At 40.8% G+C, this 13,035-nt stretch overlaps 1 protein-coding gene across 4 annotated transcripts in view; it reads right to left on the reverse strand.

Annotated features, from left to right (window-relative positions):
* Positions 1-13,035, reverse strand: part of USP13 (ubiquitin specific peptidase 13) — a 134,470-nt gene that overhangs the window by 13,237 nt on the left and 108,198 nt on the right. For all 4 annotated transcript variants that reach the window (XM_007972018.3, XM_073023430.1, XM_007972020.3 and 1 more), the window contains 2 exons: positions 10,925-11,091; positions 8,926-9,079 (listed from right to left, as the gene is read on the reverse strand). In XM_007972018.3, the coding sequence (XP_007970209.3) occupies positions 8,926-9,079; positions 10,925-11,091 (321 nt within the window). The remainder of the gene's footprint in view (positions 1-8,925; positions 9,080-10,924; positions 11,092-13,035) is intronic.

Raw genomic sequence — 13,035 nt, forward strand, 5'->3', positions numbered from 1 at the left:
AAGAATATGAGACAGACATGTATATGGCCCACAAAACCTGAAACATTTATTATCTGGTTCATTAGAGAAAAATGTTGCTGGTAGGGATGAACTTAGTTCATCTCACTATTTACTACTTGATATAGTTTGGATGTTTGTCCCCTCCAAATCTCATGTTGAAATACTACCCCCAATGTTGGAGGTGGGACCTGGTAGGAGGTATTTGGGTCACGGGGGTAGATCCCTCATGAATATCTTGGTGCCCTCCCGTGGTAATGAGTGAGTTCTCAGTCTATTAGTTCATGGGAGAGGAGGTTGTTTAAAAAAACAGCATGACATCTCTTCTCTCTCGCTTGTTCTCTCTCTCACCATGTGACATGCCTGCTCCTCCTTTGCCTTCCGCTGACTGAAAGCTTCCTAAGGCCTCTTCAGAAGCAGATCCAGCACTGTGCTTCTTGTATACTATGAAGAGCTGTGAGCCAAATAAACCTCTTTGTTTTTCATATAAATTACCCAGTCTCAGGTATTCTCTTACAGCAAAGACTATAAAACTACTAATACACTACTGATTAAAGATCTCATACTTAGTGGTGTTACTTGCTAACTTGCAGATTTTTATCTAGTAAAGACACGAAAAAATTCTGTCTAGTAGAACACATATCCTCAAGGATGTACAGATTTATAAATTGGGGTATGAACTGGTAAAATAATTATTTCAAGGATTTATGGTCCTGAAAGACACTGACTAATTTTAAATCTAACCTGGCAATCTCATCCTAACATTTCTTTTTTAAATTGTCTTTAAATATCCCAGCTTCACAAATGTTTACATGGATGCAGCTGGAAACCATCATTCTTAGCAAACTATCACAAGAACAGAAAACCAAACACCGCATGTTCTCACTCATAGGTGGGAACTGAACAATGAGATCACTTGGACTCGGGAACATCACACACCGGGGCCTATCATGGGGAGCGGGGAGGGGGGAGGGATTGCATTGGGAGTTATACCTGATGTAAATGACAAGTTGATGGGTGCAGCACACCAACATGGCACAAGTATACATATGTAACAAACCTGCACGTTATGCACATGTACCCTACAACTTAAAGTATAATAATAATAAATAAATTAAAAAAAAAAAAAAACAGTAATAACATCTTACTGATTCTCTCATTAATTAATGAGTTTTTTTTTAATCTGTGATATGTGTTCATTTTACACTTACCTGAAAGTCATGATCTTGCCTTTTGGAAAGTTATGCTTTAAGAAGTGTAATGACCAAAAGCAACTCTGGATTCAGAAGTGTCTTTAAATGAATTTATTTTTATAAGCCATTATAACATCTAAAATATTTACAAAGCAGTAGTATCTCATCAGGGCATGATGCATTATTTAGTCTACAGAGAGTGCTCAGAACACAGAGACACCAAAAGACTCCCTAAAACAACTATCAAGACCCCAGAGGCACTGCAGTCTTCTGGTGAGATAAACTGGGTTCTCATCCAGTGCTCTTTACTTGATTAATTTGTGTCACTGCATGTCTCTAACTCCCTCTGTACAGAGCAGGGGAAATAAAATTGCCAACTCACTAACATTTGCCTCATAAGCACCCAATATCTGGGTCTTTATCTGGGATATGCTTTTCCCCACAAGGTATTCATGAAGCAACCACTCCCATGACCCAAATACCTCCCACCAGGTCCCACCTCCAACACTGGAGTTTGCATATCAACATGAGATTTGGAGGGGACAAACATTCAAACTACATCAAGCTTAACATACAAGTTCAGTCTCCCACAGCTTCTTTCCCTCTTGCCCGCTCTGAGAAAAAAACAGTGTGGAAGGGAGGAATATTTGGAACTTTCAGAAACTTCTAAATTCTCGAAAAGAGAAGACAGACCTAGGGAAATCAGTAATATTGGAAGGCAGCTGATAGCAACAAAATTGTAAACGGTCTACAAATCGCTTCCCCCAACCCTAGCCAGCTCAAAATTACCAATCTCTGTTACAATGCCGAATGCTCCAAAAGGCAAACACTTCCTCCCAAGTCTAATAGTTCTCAATCATTTATACTTCACTGTAAATTAGTTTACTCAAGAGTGGCTGCCTCTTAACTTTCAATAGCACCGCGGAAAAAATTAGGAACCGCAACAAGTGCTAAGTGGGAGGAGAATTAGCACCAGTGGCATGAAGTAAGTCTACGTGACTTTCAAGCAGACCACTGGCACTTAGCTCCCCGGGGAGCTGTACCTTTCGCCCTCCAGATCCTCTTCTGGGTGGTGTTCCTCAGGCAGCTCAGCACCTTAGAAATCCCAGCGTTATGCAAATGAATGTCTCTCTGCTCCCTGGCTGGAAAATCTCAGCAGCGTCAGAGACATCTAAACCATTACAGCAAAGTGGCTGAAGGAGGCGGAGCAGGTTCTGAGTAATCACAGCCTAATCACATGTTAATTACGTTGGCAATCAGTGAGTTCTTAAGAAAAATTAAAAGCTCATTAAGTGAAACATGAAAACAGAAATGATTCTGCACATAGCAGAAGCCCAGATAGGTCAGAGTGACGGCCTGATTTCCAGCTTTGAAGTCTTAAAAAACTCAACAGAAAGTTAGGTGCTAGCCCTAAAATGTGCAGAACATGGTAGAAAATAGACTCTCGCCTCCATTCCAATACAAAATGTGAAATAAGATGACTCAGTCGGGGATAAAGGAAAAACTGCATAGCCTTCAAAATCAGACAGGCCTGAATTCTAACCTGGTTCCACCACTAGCAAACCACTTAGCTTGTCACCATTTCCTCATCAGAATACCTCCCTACAAGCAGTGAAGGAAAAGTAGTCAAGGAAGTGCCTGGCACAGAGGAGGCATTCAGTAAATGACAGCCACTATTTCATCAAGTGTTAATAGCACTAACCCTTTTAAACAAATTAGATGACATTTAAATAATCGTTTCATGCAATAGCATTACTTCCTCATTCAGAAAAATGGAAACAGTGATTTTTAATTAACATATTCCCAAAAGGAAAAATTTGATACAAGTGCTTCTTTAATCCCTATCTTTGTAATAATCACTTTTTTCCACTTCATAACACCTACCTTATTATTTCAGTGTTAACCTGGTGTGACGGTGTCCCAGTAGCCACGCCCCTCCTTCTTAAAGCAATAGTAACCTAACACTGTTTTTAAGGTGGTAATTCTCAAGTTTCAGCTGCATCAGAATCACCTGGATGTCCTGTTAAAACACAGATTACTGGGCCTCGCCCAGAGCTCCCAACTCAGCAGGTCTGAAGTTGGGCCCTATAATTCCTAAGAAGTTCTCAGGTGAAGCTGATTCTACCGCTTGGAACCACACTTGAACCAGTGCTTGAAGGAGATCAACCCATCCCTTCTCAGCTCAGATGAGAGGATGGAAGATGTCTCCCTGCTCGGGTTCTAGGAGTGAGGCCCATAACGCAGACCTGAGTCAACCTGCCTCAGTGACTTGGAGTAGGACAGGGCACATGACGGAGTCTCATAGTCTCAGGCTCTCAGGACTTTTGCTGAGAACTCTGGGACAAGACTCGGCTAGATTTTAACTTGGAAAGATACAGTTGTGGGAGGTGCTGCAGCCATCTTGTGCCATTAAGGAGAGCCTGTCTGGGACTGGAACCAACGTAGAGGAAGCAGAGCCAAGGGGCCCATCCAGCTAAAAGAGTTTGAGTCCTGAATCACGGCAGGCCTACAGCCCAGTGCCCCCAGGACTTGTCAGCCTTCATGAGAAAATATTTCCCTTTTTGCTTAGACAGACTTTCTGCCACTTAAAACCCTGAAAACAAGTTGCTTTTACATTGTTTGTTTTGGTTCCTCAAACACCAATTACCCTTACCCTTTAATTGTATTCAATATTCTCAGCTGGACAAGGTGGCTCACGCCTGTAATCCCAGCACTTTGGGAGGCCGAGGCGGGCAGATCACAAGGTCAGAAAATCGAGACCATCCTGGCCAACATGGTGAAACCCTGTCTCTGCTAAAAAAAAAGTACAAAAGTTAGCTAAGCATGGTGGTGCGTGCCATAATCCTAGTTACTCAGGAGGCTGTGGCAGGAGAATCACTTGACCAGGGAATACAAAGCTGCAGTGAGCTGAGATGGCGCCACTGCACTCAGCCAGGCGACAGAGCGAGACTCCATCTCACAAAACAAAAAAAAAATTATCAAGTCAAATATCTCAGTTAATTCACCAACCAGAAAAAGTAAAAAGAAATGACTTGGGAATTTAAAAAAACCTAGCTAAACAGAACACACATCTTCCCAGGTTAACCTATAAATTTGATGTAATGCCAGTCAAACCCCTAGAGAACGGCCAATTACAAAATCGGTAACTTTATATAATTTAGCAGCAGTAATGTTTAATATACTATAGGGAAAATTTTTATTCATAAGTAACACTGAAAATATAATTTTGAGACACAACTAAACTAGAAACGCCCAGCATATTTATGAAGAAAACCATACAGCTTTGCAAGAGTTAGAGAAGGGGTGAATAAATCAAAGGAGAAGCATATGTTTCTAGCTAGAAAAACTCAATATTGTAAAGTGATCAGGTATTCCCAAACTAATCTACAGTACATGAAACTCTCATAAAAATCAATAAAAGAAAGCTGACAACCTCAATAAAAGTGGGAAACTGGCCAAAGGAAATAAAGAAGCTGTTAACACAAGAAGAAAAATGCCTAGGCAATAAAGATACAAAAAATATAAAAAGCGCTCAACCCAACAGCACTGCTGGGGAAGGCTGGGCAAACAGAAGAGTCACCAGTGTGACCAGGATGTGGCCCCCCTGTTGTGTTTGTGGAGGGTCATGTGATGGTAATCTGCATTAAAACCTTAAAAATACGTATTTTTCACTCACAAAATTCCCTTCCAGAAACTTACCCTAACGAAATAATGAAATGAAGGCCCGAGGCTGTATATCACAATATTACTTTTAGTAGAAGAAGGAAAGAAGGAAGGGATGGAAGGAAGAAAATGCTGAACAAGCTTTTATTCCCTGGATAGGGATTACATTAGGCATGTGCGGTACTTCTGTGAATTGAATTCATCCTTTAAGAAACTCATTATTTGGCTGGGCACAGTGGCTCACACCTGTAATCCTAACACTTCAGGAGCCAGAGGCGGGCAGACTGCCTGAGCTCAGGAGTTCGAGACCTGCCTGGGCAACATGGCAAAATTCCATCTCTACTACAAATACAAAAAATTAGCCAGGTATGGTGGTGCACGCCTGTAATCCCAGTTACAGGCTGAGGCATGAGAATCACTTGAACCCAGGAGGCGGAGGATGCAGTGAGCTGAGATCCCGCCACTGCACTCCAGCCTGGGGAACAGAGCAAGACTCTGTCTCAAAAAAAAAAAGAAACTCTTTATTTAAAAATCATAGTGGTCATCTTCTGAATGTGGAAATATCTTCATTATTTGAAACTCTTTCTGTAATAATATGGTCTTTTATTTAAATGATACTTAATTAACCTAGAATTAAGTATATAAATTATGGTACATGTTTATAATAGAATATTGTTAATATATGTTCAACAATATAGATTACTATACATGTACAACTACATAACTCACAGCCTAATCACAGCCTAATCACATGTTAATTACATTAAAGGAAAAACAAGTCACAAAATAGCAATGTATAGAATAGAATGTCATATTTTATACTTCTATAGATCTATATTCATTTTTATACATTTGTCTAAAAAGGTCTAGAGAATATAAACAAAACATTATTTTGTGGTAATTGCTGGGGAGTAGGATTGTAATTTTTAATTTTGTCTTTTATCTATATAGATAAATATATATCTATATTTTCTCAAGTTGCTAAAATTAATATATATCCTTCAATATAAATTGTTAATTTTTTTACAAAGGAAAAAGAAAGCAACAACTCACAATATGAGTTTGGATGCTAATATAGTAAAGTACAGGAAGTCATGTTTTTCCCTCCCTTTGATTCATGCAATGTAACACAGTAGTACACAGCCAATCCCTCTATATGGTACTTTGTGGAAGCAGCAAAAATAGTGCCAAAGTCTGTTACCTCCTGGCATTCATTTAATTCTTCATTCAATCATTTATTTCCTGATCACTCACCATGGGCCAGGCACAGTGCTGGGGAAGCTACTTTGAAAACATTTGTTGTTCTGTAAAATCAAACTCAAAATGCATTTGGCAAATTAGGTTTCTGCTTTTCTGTCTTCATAATTAAATGTTTCATCTACTGCTGCCTTTCTATCCTGCATATCTTGCATGCGATTTCTAAGTGCATCTCATAGTGCTCCTTTGCTACCCTCACCCACAATCCTTGGGGTTTGACCCATCGTGCCTTAAAGGATGCACCTCAAAATCCAGCTGTGGCAGGAATATCTACAGATCACTCTGAGGTAGAGGAAGCCCTGAGGAGATGATGTGGCTGTTCTTTATCATTCCTGACCATCTGTGAGAGAGTGGCTGCTGCCTCCAAGCTCCATCACAGGAAAGGAAACCCTAAAGATCAGACCTGCCTTCCCTCTACAGGCAAACCTTGGCAGCTTTACAACAGCCCCACCTTGTGGTTAATTCCTTCTGCAAGGACTCATCCTCTCCAAGGAAAAGTCCATTATGGAAAATCAATGAAGCAGTGAACTGATGGACGTGTAATACGTGATAAATCCTGCTCATGCATTATTGAGTAACCTGTCTGTTATAGCTTTAAATATTTTAGGTAAGCTAGTAATTTTTGCAAAGTAATACTAGATACTTTAAATGAATACGGAAATTGAAATTGGGAGAACTACATCTCATCCTTTTCTTATCCAGTTGGCATTGAAACAGTTTCAGTGATGAAATTCCTATTTCATATTTTAAAAAAAAGAAGAAAGTTCCCTCCTACCATCTCTCTCTCGCTCTATATCAATACGTACATATTAGGTCTGGAAAGAAGATTAATGAGTAGATCTGCCACTACATGATTATAGGAACAAATACTGCTAGTGTAGATTTAGTTAAATACAATTGTTATTTACTCAGTACTTTCTATGTGTCTAGCACCATGCTAGACACCATGAGTTTTATAAAAGCCAAATGGCCTCTGCCCTGGGTAAGCTCCTAGTCAAATGGGAGACACAAATACCTACAGAAGTAATTTTACTGCAAGATCAATTTGATACCTCTAATAACAGAAGAACTAACAATGAAGCGTGGTGGCCCGAGCCCGTAATTCTAGCTACTCAGGAGGCTGAGGCAGGAGAATCACTTGAACCCAGGAGGTGGAGGTCGCAGTGAGCCAAGATCGCTCCACTGCACTCCAGCCTGGGTGACAGAGTGAGACTCTGTCTCAAAACAAACAAACTAACTAACTAACAATGCATTTCAGTGGCTACAGGCACAGGCTCTGAAGGCAGACTGCCCGCACAGGAATTGTGGTTCTACCCATCCCTAGCTATGAGACCTTGACAAGCTACTACTTAGCCTTCCATATCTCAGGTTCTTCACCTGTAAAATGGGGATAGTAATGGTATGTAACTCATAAGGTTACTGTGAGGATTAATGATGGTACAAATGGGAGTATTTTTCATACTGGTATAATTATTACTAGCATATGAGGTAAACATGAGCTGATTATGACAAGGATCTAGGAAGGCAGTCCAGAGAAATGGAATCTGTGGTCAAGTTCTAAATAGTGATGAGAATTTTAGTGTGCAGTGACAGGAGAGAAGGTTCATTTCAAAAATAGGGGTTAACCTGAGCAAACACCTGCAGGTTGAGAAGAGAGTTGTTGACAGCTGAGTAGGTTAAGAGTGTGGCTATAGTCCCAGGCATCCCAACTGCAAGTATAGAAAGTATAGAAGTGACACTGGGAGACCAGGTGGCCTGGGATCTGACTGGAGGAGGTGCTGAATGCCAAGCTAAAGAGCCTGAACATTATTCTACAGGCAATGACAGCCCAAGAAGCAGGATATCACAACGGTTAAGAACAAGGATTCTGCATTTGAATCTTGGTTCCATCTCTTAAGAGCTGTGTGGCCTTTGGCAAGGTACCCAACCTCTCTGTGCTTCTATTTTTCTCACCTGTAAAATCAGTTGTAGTGAGGATTACATGAGTGTTGATATGCAAAGTGCTTAGAACACTGTATGGCACACAGTGACATACATAAGTGTTTACTATTAAAAGGCGGAACAACAGCCTATGGCACCTCTTCCTATCATCCTGAGACAACCCTTCAGGATATTATCAGTAGTTTGTATGAGTTAAGGATATGATCAAGGATGAGACCACTTTGCTACTACTCAAAAAACACTACCATGAAAACAAATGTTCCCTTTTTGACAAAAGCTCCCATGGTCCATGAAGAAATTTTACTTCAAAGGAACAGACAAAATCAAAGTTGGCCCTAAACTTAGGGACACACACATGACCAAGCAACATGATTCTGACATGACTTTATCAGATCACCGGGGCCTATGCAAAGTGGCAAACTGCACCATTTCTAAGAAGATGGGATCCGGCCAGGCACGGTGGCTCATGCCTGTAATCCCAGCACTTTGGGAGGCTGAGACAGGCGTATCACAAGGTCAGGAGATCAAGACCAGCCTAGCCAACATGGTGAAACCCTGTCTCTACTAAAAATACAAAAATTAGCTGGGTGTGGTGGCGCATGCCTGTAATCCCAGCTACTCGGGAGGCTGAGGCAGGAGAATAGCTTGGACCTGGGAGGCGGAGGTTGCAGTGAGCCGAGATCATGCCACAGCACTCCCGTCTGGCAACAGTGTGAGACTCTGTCTCAAAAAGAAAAAAAGAAAATGAAGAAGATGGGATCTGTGCTAACTTCTGAATGATGGCAAAGGCTTGAATATGTCGTGGTGGGAGGGAAGGGCATGAGCTGAATGTATAGTCCTGACTGTTCAGACAGCCTCTAAGGCAAGAACTTACTTCCAGATCCATCCTTGACTCTAGGTCCTTCAGGCTTGGCCTCAGAAATAATGTTTGCATTGGCGTTATTCTCCATCTCAATCACAAAATCACTGTCTTCTTCAAACTCAGGGTGGCTAAAGATCCAATCCAGTGCTCTTTCCAGGTTATTATTCTAACAACAAAAAAGAAACACACATTTTTACAACGCATGCAGCCTCAGACTTCACTATGTCCTGACCATTTCAACTAGATGTCAAGCAGATAGGGAAGGAGGCCTGAATTCATTAGTCCTAAGTGCCACTGAGTAAGAAGCTCTGACTCTGCATGACAGGCACGTTCAGTTGGCATGGCATTCTGCAAGCCTCCCAGCTGACATCTGTAATTGGATTTACTGGAAAACAGTTCTAAGCAGCAGATCAGCATTCCAAAGCTTATCTCAATGTTAGCTCAGCCTTTCTGCAGGAAGATGCTGATAATAATAGGTGTGGAATAACCAAGGTTATGGCATTTAAGTGCAGCTCTTTCTAAAGCCACTTTAATTGCACACACTACCTTCTCTACCAACTGTATATTCTGCGGATAACTGTGAACAATAGAGGGATGCCAGTGTGGTACTACGTTAGAGCCTTCTCTCCTGGAATGTTGGTAAAATGTTTGAATTCCAGTAAAGACAAGATCAATATCTTGATTAATGACAACGACACTGATTAGGTAAGTATACTTGTTTAAATTGAACTCCATGTACTTCAAACTAATTGACCATAAAAATATTTCCATCTTTCTCAGCTTGTGACATCACTGGCAAGTTAAAGAATTTGTAGAGATGTAGAACCTCTAATGAAACAGTCAGGCAAATAAAATGAGTGGAGCACAAGAAAGTACCCCACGTAAAACAAATTCTGGTTGAGATATTTTAATCATCTTAAAGGGAGACAGATTGTTCCAGCCACATTCTCATGAAACAGTCAAGAACCACGGTGACCTCAGCAATGGATCCTAGCAGGTACCCCATCAGGATAGGCAAGAAGTAAGCGAGAGCAGATACCTACTCAAAAGTGGATTATGGTGTGACCAGGAAGGATGGGTTTTGTTTTGTTTGTTAACTACTTTCCCTCGATATTAAACAGATATCAGCACTGCAGAAGGGAATCGTGTACCCTGTAGTTTCAGGGTCCCTTGTTTTTTGTTTTTTGTTTTTTTTTTGAGATGGAGTCTCGCTCTGTCACCCAGGCTGGAGTGCAGTGGCGCGATCTCAGCTCACCGCAAGCTCCGCTTCCCGCCATTCTCCTGCCTCAGCCTCCAGAGTAGCTGGGACTATGGGCACCCGCTATCACGCCCGGTTAATTTTTTGTAGTTTTAGTAGAGACGGGGTTTCACCGTGTTAGCCACGATGGTCTCGATCTCCTGACCTCATGATCCGCCCGCCTTGGCCTCCCAAAGTGCTGGGATTACAGGCGTGAGCCACCGCGCCTGGCCCTTGTTATATCAAGAAGTTCATGGCTACCAGAAGAACCTTCTCTTTTTGCAGAGAGAAACAGCAGCAGAGAATTCCAAGGAGCCATTCAGTTTTTTATGAGGACTTTTATGAGACATTTACCCAAGGTCTTGGTATCAGAAAAGCATTCTATCTCCTAAAGGACTTCTTACTGAACATGGAATTTCATATGTCCCTCTTTCCTCCAGGACCACAAGCAGGCTCCAAGTCAAATTTGTGACCCATTAACAAATATTCAAGATGATATCAAGTTTCTTTCAGTTTGCTCATATTACCCCAGATTTGTTATCTCCTTATTCTTAAATTCTCTGTTTGAAAATCATTTATTTTAGCTTTATATTTACAATAAGCAAATAAATCTTTATGAGCTATGGTGAGATTCATATTCGGATGAATCAAACATGAATCAAAATGATTAAAGTACATTGGAAAGTCTCAACTCTTACAGAAATAAATTCACACACACACACACACACACACACACACACACACACACACACACACAGAGTCTCTCATGCTCACCGTTGCTCGTAGTGCCTGAATAGCCTGATTTCTCTGAAATCCCATGGAGGTGATGATAGCAACGATTTCCTCTGGAGGTTGGTTATCCAATCCAGTAGCACCAAAAACAGAGGCTCCAGCAGAAGCTGCCCCTCCATAACCAGGCATGGTCAGCGGCTCAGCAAAATCTGAGAAAAATAACCACTCAAGTCTTTTCCTTTTTCTTTCTTTCTTTTTTCTTTTGTGTGTGTGTGTGTGTGTGTGTGTGTGTCCTGAAACAACACTGACAAGGAAAAATATGATTCTGCAAAGTTATAATAATCAAGACAGTCTGGGCCAGGCCCAGTGGCGCATGCCTGTAATCCCAACACTTTGGGAGGCCAAGGTGGGTGGATCGCCTGAGGTCAGGAGTTCATGGCCAGCCTGGCCAACATGGCAAAATCTCGTTTACTAAAAATACAAAAATCAGCAGGGCATAGTGGTGCACGTCTGTAACCCAGCTACTTGGGAGGCTGAGGCACAAGAATCACTTGAACCCAGGAGGCAGAGGTTGCAGTGAGCTGAGATTGCACCACTGCACTCCAGCCTGGGCAACAAAGCAAGGCTCTGTCTCAAAAAAAAAAAAAAAAAAAAAAAAAGGACAGTCTGGTACTAGTATAAAGACAGACATACGGATCAATTAAATAGAATTGAGATTCCAGAAATGAAACCATATACCTGTGGTTAATTGATTTTCAACAAGACCAGTCAGTGGGGAAAGGACATTATTTTCAACAAATGATGCTGGGACAACTGGATATCCACATACAAAAGAATAAAGTCAGACCCTCACCTCACATCATACACCAAATTAACTCAAAATGGATCATTGACCTAAATGTAGGAGCTAAAACTATAATATCTTAGAAGAAAACATAACAGTAAGTCTTTTTGCCATTGGATTAGGCAGTGGTTTTTTATTCACAACACAAAAAGCACAAGTGATAAAAGAAAAAAAAAAGATAAATTGGACTTCATCAAAATTAAACATTTCTGTGCTTCAAAGGATACCATCAAGAAAGTGAAAAAACACCAGAATGGGGGGAAAATTACAAATCATATATCTCATATATCTTGTATCTGATATAATAAAAGGATAACTTCATTAGAAATGGGCAAAGAATTTGAACAGACATATCTCCAAATAAGATACACAAACAGTCAATAAACATATGAAAAGATGCTCAACATGATTAGTCATTAGGAAAATGCAAACCAAAACCACAAGATACCACTTCATACCCACTGGGATGGGTGTGATAAAAAAGATAATAATAAGGGTTGGTGATGATATGGAGAAACTGGAACTCACATTCACTACTGGTAGAAATGTAAAATGGTTCAACTACTGTGTAAAACAGTTTGGTAGTTCCTCAAAAAGTTAAATATGGAGCTACCATATGACATAGCAATTACACTCAAGAGAAGTAAAAATAAATGTCCATCGACACAAAAACTTGCACAAAAATGTTTATAACAGCATTGTTCATAAAAGCCAAAAAATGCAAATAACCCAAATGTCTATGAATTGATAAAGATTAATAAAATGTAGTATATCCATATTATAGACTATTATTATTGTTATTATTATTATTATTATTTTAGACAGAGTCTCACTCTGTTGCCCAGGCTGGAGGGCAGTGGCATGATCTTGGCTCACTGCAACCTCCATCTCCTGGGCTCAAGCAATTCTCCTGCCTCAGCCTCCCAAGTAGCTGAGACTCTAGGTGCCCACCACCATGCCCAGAAAATTTTTGCATTTTTAATAGAGATGGGGTTTCACCATGTTGGCCAGGCTGGTCTCGAACTCTTGACCTCAAGTGATCCTCCTGCTTCAGCCTCCCAAAGTGCTGGGATTACAGGCATGAGCCACTGTACCCGACCCAGTAGACGATTATTTTACCATAAAAAGGAACGAAGTACTGACACATACTACAACATAGATGAATCTTGAAAGCATTGTGCTAAGTGATACAAACCAAACACAAACAACCTCATTGTATATGACTCAATTTATATGAAATTTCCAAAACAGGCAAATCCAGAAAACAGATTCGTGGTTGCCAGGGGCTGGGGTGAGTGGGAAAACGGGG

Source organism: Chlorocebus sabaeus, chromosome 15 (assembly GCF_047675955.1).
Source record: "Chlorocebus sabaeus isolate Y175 chromosome 15, mChlSab1.0.hap1, whole genome shotgun sequence".
In the NCBI taxonomy this organism is placed as follows: Eukaryota; Metazoa; Chordata; class Mammalia; order Primates; family Cercopithecidae; genus Chlorocebus; species Chlorocebus sabaeus.